Consider the following 15000-nt stretch of genomic DNA (forward strand, 5'->3'; position numbering starts at 1 on the left):
GGTCTCTCTAATACAAATCTATATGTGTGTGTGAGAGAGAGAGAGAGAGAGAGAGAGAGAGAGAGAGAGAGAGAGTAAGAATATATGTATAAAGATAGATCGATAGATAAGTGTGAATATATATATATATATATATATATATATATATATATATATATATATATATATATATATATATATATATATATATATATATATATATGTATGTATGTATGTATGTATGTGTGTATAGATAAATGCATACTATCGTACATGTATGGTTGTATTGTGTGTTTTGTGCGTGTTTGCGTGTGTGTATGAATAGTGATTCAGTCGATTCAATTTAAACTTCCATGATTTTGTACGGATGAGAGGCGCGTGCCTGTAGAGGCAATAGCTCTAATTCAGTCTTAAGTTTGAAACCTTGATTGATCTCCAATATATCCCATAAGCAGTCTTACTATTGTCATTATCATCACTGTTAGGATAGGCTCATCCGCTTCCCCTATTACTCTGTAATGTGCCGTTGGAATGTTGATAGATTAAATATAAGAGGTAAAAATTGCCGTTTTCTATTTTTCTAAATTTATGAAAAATATATTTGATAAAGGTTTGATCTTAAGGTTTTGATAGCATGGTACTGTACGAAAATTGCTGAGCCCTAGATCACAGCGATTGTTGAAAGAGGAATAATGATCTGAGGAACCACTGTTACTGTTAGACCCGGCATACCCAAGATGCTAGAACATCAGGATATACCAGAAGATTATGTTTTCCTTTTTTTAAAATCTACGTTGGCTTTCATTGATTTTCAAAAACGTGGGACGACGGATCAGGAAGCTGTAAACAACCAACAGGCATCATTAATTGATATTAGCGAATATTTGCTAATGTATTGAGGTGCCTGCATTCATTATTTTTTTTTTTTTTTTTTTTTTTTCTTTTTTTCGATAGTTGTAGATAGGCTGATTATTTTATTAAGTAAGAAAAGATAGAAATAATTTCAATGGAATATATATCGACAGGTCAGAGTAACAATAGTGAATGAGATTAGCAGTGCTAGTGGGAGAGAATGCGATAATACTGACGAGAAAAGTTACTAAATTTTCGAATACGTGACTTTGTTCCAAGGTTATCATCGCTTTTTTTTTTTTTTTTTTTTTTTTTTTTTTTTCTTTTTTTCGATAGTTGTAGATAGGCTGATTATTTTATTAAGTAAGAAAAGATAGAAATAATTTCAATGGAATATATATCGACAGGTCAGAGTAACAATAGTAAATGATATTAGCAGTCCTAGTGGAAAAAAATGCGATAATACTGACGAGAAAAGTTACTAAATTTTCGAATACGTGACTTTGTTCCAAGGTTATCATCGCTTTTTTTTTTTTTTTTTTTTTTTCTTTTTTTCGATAGTTGTAGATAGGCTGATTATTTTATTAAGTAAGAAAAGATAGAAATAATTTCAATGGAATATATATCGACAGGTCAGAGTAACAATAGTAAATGATATTAGCAGTCCTAGTGGAAAAAATGCGATAATACTGACGAGAAAAGTTACTAAATTTTCGAATACGTGACTTTGTTCCAAGGTTATCATCGCTTTTTTTTTTTTTTTTTTTTTTTTTTTTTTTTCTTTTTTTTCGATAGTTGTAGATAGGCTGATTATTTTATTAAGTAAGAAAAGATAGAAATAATTTCAATGGAATATATATCGACAGGTCAGAGTAACAATAGTAAATGATATTAGCAGTCCTAGTGGAAAAAAATGCGATAATACTGACGAGAAAAGTTACTAAATTTTCGAATACGTGACTTTGTTCCAAGGTTATCATCGCTTTTTTTTTTTTTTTTTTTTTTTTTTTTTTCTTTTTTTCGATAGTTGTAGATAGGCTGATTATTTTATTAAGTAAGAAAAGATAGAAATAATTTCAATGGAATATATATCGACAGGTCAGAGTAACAATAGTAAATGATATTAGCAGTCCTAGTGGAAAAAAATGCGATAATACTGACGAGAAAAGTTACTAAATTTTCGAATACGTGACTTTGTTCCAAGGTTATCATCGCTTTTTTTTGTTTTTTTTTTTTTACATATAATATACTTGCATACTGCGATTGTGAATGTGGAGTGCACGTTAACACACATATACATCCCTCATCTCTTTCTTTATCTCTTTCTCTCACTCACTCACTCACACACGCACATGTATTTGTATGTGTATGTGCACATACTGTATTTTATATATACTTCACAGGTCCAAATACAAAGTGGTATGGAAAAGCAGTCTCCACGATTATTCATGAGTGAAATGATTTTATTGACACAGATTTCGAGTTAACGAAGAAAAAAGTATAACGTTTTCATGATATGTGATGTGCTGTTAAAAGCTATTTAAATTTCTGTTAGATGATAGACCGCCCATGTTTGATTAGAAAGATCAAGAAAAATAGCATGATTTATGCCTTTTGCAGTAAAAAATTCATATACCCTTTAGAAACAGGAATTCACTCGGTATGAATAGCTGATAGAAAGAAGCTTAAAAACCAAGTGGATTACGAATTTAGGTTAAAGGCATATGTTTTATAGTAACCATCTGTATCTTAATAATTTCATGATTGGTATCCATGTTGATAAACTTTGCCTAGCTTTAAAAAATAACACTCCAAGTGAACTCAGGAGTAAGTAACACATACATCAATCCTGGCTTGCAATATTTGTGCTGATATAGCAACAAATAATAACTTTTCGAACAAACATTTGCGGCATGTTTATTAGACGGGAGTGAAGGAGTGACTGATTCTGAAGTGGCTGCAGGGAACTAATTTATAGCGAAAGTGGAAGCGGGTTGAGAAAGGTGTCACTCACATCATGACACCGCACATTACCACGAACACATGCATGCAGAGACGCACAAAATACGAACGTACATACGCACAAAAATATTAATCTATGCATAATGCAAGGTAAACGTTGATAGATGGAATATTAGATAGCTTGAATAAAGAGGAAAAAATCAAATTACTAACATCACGTACACAAAAAACATTAGAAATTTTAAACACACTCGTGTGTGTGTGTGTGTGTGTCTGTGTGTGTGTGTGTATGTTATATATATATGTATGTATGTATATAAATTTGTCTGTTTATTAATTCATGATGTTGCATATAGTTAAGGTGAATAATCTTATCTTATTTCACTTGATCATCTTGAATAGCTATTTTTTTCTTATTCGCAAATTAATAGTTACCGTTCCGGGGCCACTATTTACTATTATTGTTCGGTGTAGTTATGGGGATATACGATTTTCTTTTCCGGAAACAAAAATATGTGGTTTACAGAAAACAATTCTTCAGATTAGTTAAATATTTTTTTAATGATAGATCCTTATAGAAGATTATTACATTGAAGTATTTATTGAGAACTTCAGTAAATTATAATAATCTAACCAATTAATGAAATTAAATAATTTTGTGTGGTATTTACATAATAGATATGATTTTTTTTTTCTGTTTGGTGTATTTCTATTGACCATTAAACAAATTCAGATGGTTACATAAAAATACGATTAGGTTAAAAGACTTATTTATCAATGTAGAGACGAAAATATATAGCTGTAGAATAGGCTTAACAACATTTGGTATTCCAGTGAAAGTCGGAACAATTTCAATGATATCCACCGTTCTGCTTGAATGTGATAGCAGGACCATAGACTTTAGGGTGCTGAGCCTTGCCAGAGTAGCTGACCTTAGCCACGAAACCCTTGTAGTGGTCAGCAGTGTAATCAACCTGTCGAGAAGACGTGACACATCATTAAAAACAACTTTTTGGAAATCTCAAAAAAAAAAAGAAAAAAAAAAGTGATTCTTGGAAAGATTGTTTTATGTTTACAATTTAGCTGTTTGTACTTACGTGTTGCTTCCGACCATCTGGGAGAGCGACTGTGTAAGACCCGTACAAAGCCTTCCCGTCAGATTTTTCGTTTTGGCTGTAGTGCGCACCCTTGTAGTCGTCATGGACGTCGTAGTTGAAGTAGTATGGCAGAGGCTCCTTGAGGGAGAGAAGTATTAAACTTGAATTCAAATAGAGAGAGAGAGGGGGGATCTATATATAACATCAATTAATTATAACTTCTGAATAAAAAAAAGAAAACTTACGGGATAGTAAACAGGCTCATAGACGTCCGGGAACGACATGGCGACTCCAGTAAACACCGCCACAGCGACACACACAGCGACCTTGGAAGAAACACATGTTTCGAATTAGGGACGTCGTTCATGAAATTAAGATATTTGTTTGTGAAGTCGTGTTAAGAATTGCGTTTATTACTGCGAATAAACTTTTTCAATTAGTTTGATCACTTGGAGGAAATATATTTTCTCTCAGTTTTGAAGGAACCTACTAACCTTTGAGAACATTCTAGGAGCTTCGTAAAGTTATCAGGAGCAGAGGAGAGGAGAGACTGATGTGGAGGCGGTAGCATGCAGGAGGCTTTATAGTGGGAGCTTTGATAAGACCGTGTCACTCGCTCACATCATGTCTTCAGAGCCGACGTCCTCGACCTTTCGTTTTTTTTTTTGCTATTAATGAAAGCGAGGCGTGAACTATGCTTCGAAGGGGAAAGAGAAGAAAGCCTGTCGATGTGTCACATTGTTCGCGATATTGATGATAAATTTTCCGAGTTAGATTTTTTTTTTTTTTTTTTTTTTTTTTTTGCTGCGTTATCATCGATATTTGGAGTTTGCAGCGATTTTCATCTATCTTGGGAGTTTGCAGCGTTTTAATCTACTTCCAGCATTTTTCGTCGATTTTCGTGCTTGTAACATTTTTGCACTGGTTTCTGGTTGAGAACGTTTTTCGTCGATTTTTATTCTTCATCGGTTTTCTGCTTCTGAACCTTTTTAATTGAATTTCTGGTTCGGAACGCATTTAATCCATTTAATGCTTGTTAAACCTGTTAGACATAATTCGACGTCTATGATCATGTGTCATTTAGATCATTAAGGATATTGCCGCTCAGCAGGGAAGTTTCAAAAATGTAATAACGATCGAGTATATCTGTTTAGGGAGATAATGATATTTCAGCGAAATATTTCCTAATGAATTTATTTTTTTCGTAAGAATAGTATTTTGATAGTATCTGCAGTGAAACTGTAGGTTGAGTGTATAAGTATTACTAATCAAGTGCATTTCGTCTATTTTTCATGCCAATTAATGTTTTTATTTTCAGATTATCATTTTCTTCATATTCGTTAATGGATGGTGTTTCTAATATGGTATTAAGTTGCGCGCGCGCGCGCACACACACACACACACACACACACACACACACACACACACACACACACACACACACACACACACACACACACATTTGTTTATTTTATTTTTTCTAGATATACATATACTCATGTTTGTATATAAGTTTTATATGCTCATGTAACAATGATAACTATGACGATAATGAATATTATTATTATTAGTAGTAGTAGTAGTATTGATATGTGTTAGATCATTACTATTCTTTTGTTTTGAAAATAACGTTTTCTCTTTTTCGCAGGTACGTAAGAAGATTAACAGCGTAAGCAGGAGAACGGCGCTGCTGATTATGGTGATGTAAAATTGACAGATATGGATCCTTTTTTGATTAGATCACCTCGTATTTGTAGAAGACAGGCAGGCAGGCAGATAGAAATACATAAATTGATCTTATTATTTGATAAATGCGAGTGAAATTACATGAAATATTTTAATTCATCTGTTTAAGAACACTCAATTTGCGAATCTTCCTTTCGCGAATTACGCAATATGATTGGCAATTATACGTCTACAGTCCTAATGGTATAATCCGAGTATAATTTGACCCGCATTTGGAAGACGGATATTGATCCAGTCTTTAAGGTATAGAATATTCTTTTTAGCCATCTGCTGTTGCCTTTAAGGGGATTGGACTGAGGCGGAGGACTCAGCAGGCAGTGCTTGTCTGGTGATCTCTCTTTTGTGCAAGCGATGAGGTAGTATTAGGTTGAGAGATGCTGTTTGATGGACTTAACTAAGCCGTCCTCCTTGTCTCTCTCGCACAAGCATCCATATCCCTGAGGTCTCTCACACGGAGAGAGAGAGAGAGAGAGAGAGAGAGAGAGAGAGAGAGAGAGAGAGAGAGAGAGAGAGAGAGAGAGAGAGAGAGAAAGGATGAGAGATGAGAGATGGGGGGTGGGGCTTTCTCTTGAAAGCCATGCATAATGAAGTAGTTAATGAACTGAAGTTGGCGAAAACAATCGTTATATCTAATTGAGGAGAATCTGAAGCGTCAGCAAGAACAGTTCTTCTTCGGGATCATCACAGACTCCCGGGAAATCTGTGCAGTCCACGGAGCCCGATTTAACGCTGTAGATTCGACTGGATTCGCTCGCCGTTTGATGGGAGCAAGAGTTACGCCCGCTCCCGGATAATGACCACATGAACCCAGTATATTGTGCGGAGTTGGCAGGTCACGTGATCACGAGATTGGAATTTGAAATCAATTAGGGCGGCGCGTTGTGTCTGCTCTGGCCGGGGAAACTGCCCACTCGCTGTGGCTTGGGCCAAATTACCGTGTGCAATATGTGAGGTTTTCGTCGTGTGACAAATATAGAGTGTAGTCGAATAGACAACGATTCCCCGAGAGTTATTGTAGTTTGAAAGGTTCCCCCAGGCATGAGACCAAACTTCTAGAATGTATATGACACTTATTGAATAACGAATTATTGACGTGATCAACAGGCCGCTTTATCTTGGTCATGGGTGTTCATACTTGATTTCTTGATTGACGCAACCAAAACAGCGGCGTCGATGCAGAGTAAGAGGCCAAGAATTCCTTATCACTCCCAGGTGTGATATGAATATTAGATTTGCATGAATAATTCTATGTTCATTCAAGGTTATCATTGAGGACAAAATGTTTGGTGCATGTATATCTTATTTATTCATTTATTTATTCGTCATCAGCGATTTTTTGCTCGATATCTCCATGCGATATTTCAGTGAGATGAAAGATACGATAGTTCTTGATTACCTTTTATACACACAGGCAGTATCAGCTATCGGGCCAGATTTCAATATCAAGCAAGAACTGTCAATACTGTCGTCTCGCGTTCCTCCAGCAAATGAAGAAACTTGCACGAGTCTGGTGGGAAATATATAAACTCACGCGTGCAATATGAGAGGAAATGCCTTTGTAAAGTATTTGAATTTTAGATTATTTATTGGATCCAAACTCCCGAAACCGTAACGGCGGAGGTTTGGAGGAGGAGGGTTCGGACAGAGAGTGAGTGAGAGATCGGATGAAAGATTGGATGAGAGATTATGTGAAAGATTGGGTGGGAGATTGGATGTGAGAGAGAGTGAATGAGTGAGAGAATGATATATATATATGTATATATATATATATATATATATATATATATATATATATATAGAGAGAGAGAGAGAGAGAGAGAGAGAGAGAGAGAAAGAAGGGGGGGGGGGCGTCACTGGTGTGATGTAGCTAGCTATATGGATATAATTAATATAATCGACGTAATTAGTGCAAAGGTATATTGTGTTTAGTGTCACAATAATGTTAATTAAATTGTACCGATACATATACACATTCGTAAATTATAGATATCTTTATTGATAATAGAAATTACAATCAGTACGACTAGATATAAACATCAACACTGAAATCAGTGATAGTCATCGCCCTTGTGCTTGAAGGTGATGGCAGGACCGTAGTACTTGGGGTGCTTGGCTTTGCCGTAGTAGCTGACCTTGGCCACGTATCCCTTATAATGGTCAGCCTTGTACTCAACCTGGTGGGAAAGCAATGTCATTATTCATCTCGTTTTCTAACACTTCTGGCACTTTGCTGATTTTAAAATAGATAAAAAGATAACTATAGGTAAAAGAGGATGATAATTACGTGTTGTTTGCGGCCGTCCGGGAGGGCGACGGTGTAGGAGCCATACAAAGCCTTGCCGTCGGACTTCTCGTTCCTGTCGAAGTGCGTGCCCTTGTAGTCGTCGTGGACGTCGTAGTTGAAGTAGTATGGCAGAGGTTCCTGATGGAGGAAATTGCAGTTGAAATTTGATTTCATTTAGCAACACACATATGAAGGAACATATAAAGTTTAGTGATATCTTATTGATAGTATGATATGACCAAATGATACACGAGAGCACATGGAGTACCGGATAGTAAACAGGTTCATAGACGTCTGGATACGCCGCAGCCACGCACATCACCGCCAACATAACTGCAACCTGGGGAAGATCAGCACTTTAGATTCAAAACTTCTCATAGTCATAGCAATTTGCTTATCACTCATAAGGTTATTATGTTAGGGTATCACTTCACTTCTTTCATTTTATGCTTATAAATGCTGGTTGATATGAACACAGCTCAAAACAACCTTGAATAGCATCTTGGCTCTTGGGAAGTTGTGTGTAGGAACCTCGAAATGGTACTGTACCAACCAAGATCAACCGAAGTCTTATATATCTGCAGGAGCGGAAGTTCTTTCGATTTCCAGAAACACGTGACGACCCCCCCCCCTCCTTCTACACGGCTGTCACGTCCCCTGGTCCCCCACTCGGGCGAAGTGTCAACTTTCAGTCACACACGCCCATTTGTAATGTTTCGATGCACAAGGTTACGATTTGGCCTGTGTGCATATTTTACCTGCGCTGGCTGGGTTAGTTGTTATACTCGCCGAGGAAGATTTGTAATCCTGCTGTTATTTATTGTCTTATTAAAAGCAATTGCTGCATGCATCATGTCAGGTAGGAGTGCCTGTGTAAGAGGTATGTCACTTATTGTGAAGAGTACAGAATCACGCAAATGCAGATGCCCATGCAATAAACACACGTACTTACACACATAGACATATGCACACACACGCTCACAAAATTGCTCACTCTCTTTCTCTCTCTCTCTCTCTCTCTCTCTCTCATCCGCTTTCGCTTTTTTCTCTTTCTCTTTTCTTTCTCTTTCTCTTTGTCACACACGATAGTCATGATATGATTTAGTTGTAATACACTTACAGTAAGTGCAGTGCAATTCTGATAGATTTCCTGAAACCTTCTCAAATGACAAAAATTAATGCTTCAGATGTTGAACTGTGTAAACATTGACCTGAAATGGAAGAACGTGAAAGTCAGATTTTGAATAGTTGATGCACAGTTTGTAATGGATTAGCGGTGAGAAATGTCTGCTCCAATTTTGTTTCTGTTAATTATTTGCCTTTGTCTTAAACGGGAAAATAGGGATTGTTCTTATTGTTTTTGTTTTTATTTTTGTCATTGTTACCATTTTTATTGTTATCACCATCATTAATATAATTGGTATTACTATTATTATCATTATCACTGTTTTTTTAATGTTATTATTAACTTATTTATTATTATTATTATAGTTAGTACTATTGTTATTTTTATCACCATCATTTTCAATATGATTATTATTATTGATATAATCGTTATTATTATTATCCTATTATTATTATTGTTATTACCATTTCTATTACCAAAATCATCATTATCTATACCATTACCATTACCATCATCATGACACATCCTATAAGAAACAACGCATAATTACATCCTTATAAGACGTTAATCATGTTTCTCGTGGATTTTGTTTTTGATACTGCCATTGTGCTTGCAATTTGACATAAATTAACTCCTCCTTGTTTAGTCATCCTGAGTAAATTGGCCTTAACCTTGTGATGGCAAGCTAGGTTGGAATGGATTGACGTTCATACTCTTATTATGGTAATACATTGTATAGTATTATCATTACAGTGAATGAACTTGCTGGGTGTTTGCGGTTGTGTTTAACGTTCCCTATAGGTTATATGAATGTGCATGTTAAGCTTTGATGTTTTTTTTATGTGTGGGCTTTGATGATTGTTTAAATCATTGATAGGGTTTGATTGGAATACATTATAATTACTTGACAGCAAGGAATTTCATAGTTGTTTAGAAGTTAAAAGTGGCACAACAATCTTTCAGTAATTCTCATATTTTATGTAGTATCATGGTTATGAGGTCACGTCTATAATTATAAGTATATAAATCAGTGAAGATCCTGTTTATTGTTAAAATGCGTCACCTTTATGCACAGGCAAAAAAAAAAAAAAGAAAAAAAAATCAATATTGCATCGTCTGAATTTCGAGAAACAATGTATCAAAGGGGTATGAACTAGTGTTGCCATTTACAATTAACTCTTATTAGTGCCTTACTAGTCTTTTTATTGACAGCGAGGGAAATTGTGCTGTTCTTTCCAACTTTATTACGCATGACACTTTTAGTTGACTGTTATTTGGGTGATTTAGATTTTATTTACGAGATGCGTAATTGTGTCTTGGATGTGTTATGTGAACGAAAAAGCTGTAAGCTGATCTGCATACTTTCCAGAGTAAAATCTCAGACTTTGAAGGCGTTTGTATATTCCTTTTGTTTTCTTTCTCTTTTATGAATAAGCAATGCTCTGACTGTGGCAACAGTATCAAAAGCATTCTCGTCATTTACGTGTATCAGAATCAGAATAATTTGTAACTTCTCATTTTGCAAGCACAGATCTGAAGATGTCAGAAATATGCATGGAAATGAGGTTGCAGCCTCTTTATGCTTGCAGTATGTAATTTTATATGTACGTTATATTTTATCAAAGCTAGAAAATAATTCTAGGTTATGAAGTTGGATTTGAGTGATTCAAGAAACGTTTCATTCTATCTGATTCGTCAATCATGTGGGCACGCCTTGGTGTTTGGAATACCTTACATTGGCTTATGGAACATATCACCCATGATTTTTTTTCCTGTTTTTATGGAAGTACAGGTTAAAAATGAATAGACGGGTACACGATTGTCATTTTTTATTGGCGGTAGTAAAAAACAATAGCTCTAACAAGTAGCTGTAACAACATGGTTGCACTTAGTGATAATCACCCTTGTGCTTAAAAGTGATGGCAGGGCCGTAGTACTTGGGGTGCTTCGCCTTTCCGTAGTAGCTGACCTTGGCTACGAATCCCTTGTAGTGATCGGCCTTGTATTCCACCTGGTGGGAAATGAGTAAAAAAAAGTTATTTATAAATATGTACATTGATGTCATTTAAGTTGATTATCTACTATTTTTCTTACCGGAATGCGTGGTCAAAAGAGTTTGTGATTTCCATGGTGAAAACGTCAGTATTTCATAGAGTTAGAATAAAGAAGAATGATAATTACGTGTTGTTTGCGGCCGTCCGGGAGGGCGACAGTGTAGGAGCCATACAAAGCCTTGCCGTCGGACTTCTCGTTCCTGTCGAAGTGCGTGCCCTTGTAGTCGTCGTGCACGTCGTAGTTGAAGTAGTATGGCAGAGGTTCCTGATAAGAAAGTTGATATCGAAAAAATATTAATCTATATTGCACAATACAGTCTTGAAATAAAGTTTATGATAATTACTTTACCAATCAATTACTTGCTATTCTGCCCATATTCATACGCAGCATATACGCATGTGTAACATATATACACTTGTCCAATTACAGAAACAGGCACTGTAAATTCTACGTACTGGGTAATAAACGGGTTCATATACATCCGGGTAGGACACTGCCACAACTATTACCACCAACACTACGGCTGCCTGTAAGGAGGCAAATATATCAAACAAGCATATCAGATACAGGAATGACATATCACGGATTATGCATTTTCCAAGTATTATAGACAACGCGAAACAACCGATAACATATGTCCGAATATCATATTCACAGTGCACAGACACACATATGTCACCTTGAGGAACATTGTGAGTATATCCAAAGCGTATCGAAGGGAGCAGGAAGGACTTCGAGGCTTGAGTGATGGAGCCGAGTGGCAGCTACTCTTATATACACCAGAAGGTCCTCCTCGAAAGCTGTCCTTTCAGTCACACGCGGTCGTTCTTCCACTGCTATGATTTCACGCACGATATTTTTCATGCATGTGTGATGTCTGACTGCAGATTTTGGTACGTGTGGGTTACATGTAATTGCTTTTTTCTTTTGGTTTTCTTTTTCACGCACAAGTGGATACCAATGAAGGGAATGAACTCTCATTAAGGCTTGTTACGACTTTAGATAGCTTTGGTTTTGTGTTGCTCTCTCTCTCTCTCTCACTCACTCTCTTTCTCTCAAACACATACACACATACACACATACATACATAGACACACACACACTCACACACACACATATGCATATATATAATATATGTGTTTGTAAATATATATATGTACACGTATACATATATATATGTGAGTGTACATGTGTATATATATATGTATATGTACGCACGCAGACACACACAAACACAAACACACACACACATACATATACACACACACATATATGCACACACACATATATGCACACACACATATATGCACACACACATACATGCACACACACACACACACACACACACACACACACACACACACACACACACACACACACACACACACACACACACACACACACACGCACGCACACGCACACACACACACATTCAGATTTACACACAGACGTATACGTATATATATATATATATATATATATATATATAATACATATCTATATAAATATATATGCAATGTATATATATTTATTATATATGTATATATACTAAAACACGAACACACACATACACACACATATATACATGCAAACACACACACACACATATATGTATATACATATATACATATATGCATATATATATACATACATATACATACATACATACATATACATACATATCGACATACCTACCTACATACATAAATGTATATGTATATATGTACATATACACACACATATATATACATATACATATACATATACAAATACAAATATATGTACATACATATATTTGTATACACATACGCACACATATATATGTATATATATATACACATACATACGCAAATATAGATATATTTACACATACATACAGTTCATACAGCAATAATCAACACGATACAAAATGTCATGTTTACATTTCTTCTTCCAGCAAAATGCTGTAACTATTTTTTGCACGTGGCGTTTGGGAAAGGTTTATTTTAATTTTGATATAGAACATTTTTTTAATTCATGTTCTTGAAACACTAATCAAACCCTAAACAGATTTTTTAATCATTTAGTATCGAAACTACGTTTGGTATTGCTTGGTGAATATATACACAAATTCATATTGAATCATTTGCTTTGGTAAATCATTTAGGTATTTTAGGATACTGAGATTGCTTTATAATCAAGTTTAGATATTTTTAGTGCAAACTGAATTGTTCAATTGTCATATATTGGCTGGCCATGGGTCATAGTGTTATTACTGAGGTTGCAGGATTTTCATTTTTCATTGTATACATATCTGATTGATATTGAAAAATGTAAAGAAATGCAGATTATCTGAATTCAAATGCATTACAATGGATTTTTGTTGTTAATCCAATTAATTGTACATCGAATGGGATATCGAATAAAATTTGCTCTATGAAGTGTTTTTTTTTATTTTATTGATTGCGGTAAATATTTGCTTTGTGTGTATATGATATATACGTTATATGTTCATGATGTATCAAATATTCTAAGTGGATTGCATGTTTGCATTATAGGTATAGGAAAGTACTTTTCATCCAATCGTTTTTTCTGTATATTTGTCTGTTTTATGATATGATGTTGACTGACAAATATATCTATGCACTTATTTTCATCGCATTGAGTAATGTTTCGAAATATTGCAGCTTTCATACATGTTATTTGAATTTGCAAGAAACGAATGAATATACTAGGAATAATGGATTCAACTTTGTATTTAATAGGGTTTTATTATGTTGAAACAACATTAGCATATAGTTTCGACTAGTGGCAAGATAGAGTTTGTATATTATATATATATATACGTATATGTATATATATATATATATATATATGTATATATGTATTTATTTATATTATATATACATATATATATACATATTATATTATATATGTATATCTATATATATATACATATATATACACACAAAATTCATTTAGTGATAGTCATCGCCCTTGTGCTTGAAGGTGATGGCAGGACCGTAGTACTTGGGGTGCTTGGCTTTGCCGTAGTAGCTGACCTTGGCCACGTATCCCTTATAATGGTCAGCCTTGTACTCAACCTGGTGGGAAAGCAATGTCATTATTAATCTCGTTTTCTAACACTTCTGGCACTTTGTTGATGTTAAAATAGATAAAAAGATAACTATGGTTAAAAGAGGATGATAATTACGTGTTGTTTGCGGCCGTCCGGGAGGGCGACGGTGTAGGAGCCATACAAAGCCTTGCCGTCGGACTTCTCGTTCCTGTCGAAGTGCGTGCCCTTGTAGTCGTCGTGGACGTCGTAGTTGAAATAGTATGGCAGAGGTTCCTGATAGATGAGATTATGATTAACATTACTTCGTGATTAAAATAATTCTACTCAAATTAGAATTGCAGCTCTCTAAAGATGATGATAACTTCGGATTCCGACAATAAAACTGACATGAAGACGACTAAAATCTTATTTTACTGACCGGGTAGTAGACTGGCTCATAGACGTCAGGATACCCCGATGCCAAAGCGGCCACCAACACCATAAGAACTACCTGAGGAGGAGGAGGAAATGCTGTTAGAAATATCAGGCAAATCACTTATCGGGATTATGTATTTTTTTTTCATATTTGTCTTTTGCAGCAATCTCTTCGGGAATATTGATAGCACTGGATAAATGAGATAGAGATATATCCGAAACCTTGACTATCATTCTGATATTAGAGGTGGCGACTGTGAGGCTGAAGCGTGAATGATTTGACTTGCGTCCTGCAGTGTCTTTTATACATGGCTGGACATTACCAAGTTCTCATGCGTGACTCCATGGCACGTGAGGTGAGAGGGTCACGCCCTACCTTTCTGTCCATCTGTCTTGGCGTATGCCTGTCTGTCATGCGTTTTTTTTG

The 15000-nt window shown here is 35.3% G+C and overlaps 5 protein-coding genes across 26 annotated transcripts in view; 1 reads left to right on the top strand and 4 right to left on the bottom strand.

Annotated features, from left to right (window-relative positions):
- The window catches only part of rg (A kinase anchor protein rugose), a 1000951-nt gene that overhangs the window by 420137 nt on the left and 565814 nt on the right, over positions 1–15000 (top strand). The gene's annotated exons all lie outside the window — the stretch shown is intronic.
- LOC122262816 (larval cuticle protein A3A-like) lies at positions 3541–4437 on the bottom strand. The gene is made up of 4 exons (XM_043030982.2): positions 4385–4437; positions 4136–4216; positions 3891–4028; positions 3541–3767 (listed from the first exon to the last, which is right to left on the bottom strand). The coding sequence occupies exons 1-4, from the start codon at positions 4394–4396 to the stop codon at positions 3645–3647; spliced, it is 354 nt and encodes a 117-aa protein (XP_042886916.2). The 5' UTR covers positions 4397–4437; the 3' UTR covers positions 3541–3644.
- On the bottom strand, positions 7613–8480 carry LOC122262808 (cuticle protein 8-like). Its single transcript, XM_043030973.2, has 4 exons — positions 8410–8480; positions 8189–8260; positions 7921–8058; positions 7613–7810 (listed from the first exon to the last, which is right to left on the bottom strand). Exons 1-4 carry the CDS (start codon positions 8419–8421, stop codon positions 7685–7687), a joined length of 348 nt encoding a protein of 115 aa, XP_042886907.2. The 5' UTR covers positions 8422–8480; the 3' UTR covers positions 7613–7684.
- On the bottom strand, positions 10861–11841 carry LOC147471896 (larval cuticle protein A3A-like). Its single transcript, XM_086535982.1, has 4 exons — positions 11781–11841; positions 11557–11628; positions 11228–11365; positions 10861–11057 (listed from the first exon to the last, which is right to left on the bottom strand). The coding sequence occupies exons 1-4, from the start codon at positions 11790–11792 to the stop codon at positions 10935–10937; spliced, it is 345 nt and encodes a 114-aa protein (XP_086392108.1). The 5' UTR covers positions 11793–11841; the 3' UTR covers positions 10861–10934.
- LOC147471897 (cuticle protein 8-like) lies at positions 14050–14830 on the bottom strand. The gene is made up of 4 exons (XM_086535979.1): positions 14796–14830; positions 14578–14649; positions 14295–14432; positions 14050–14184 (listed from the first exon to the last, which is right to left on the bottom strand). Exons 1-4 carry the CDS (start codon positions 14805–14807, stop codon positions 14059–14061), a joined length of 348 nt encoding a protein of 115 aa, XP_086392105.1. The 5' UTR covers positions 14808–14830; the 3' UTR covers positions 14050–14058.

This window comes from Penaeus japonicus, unplaced genomic scaffold (genome assembly GCF_977035675.1).
Source record: "Penaeus japonicus unplaced genomic scaffold, GWHDUDI00000001_assembly GWHDUDI00000004, whole genome shotgun sequence".
NCBI lineage: Eukaryota > Metazoa > Arthropoda > Malacostraca > Decapoda > Penaeidae > Penaeus > Penaeus japonicus.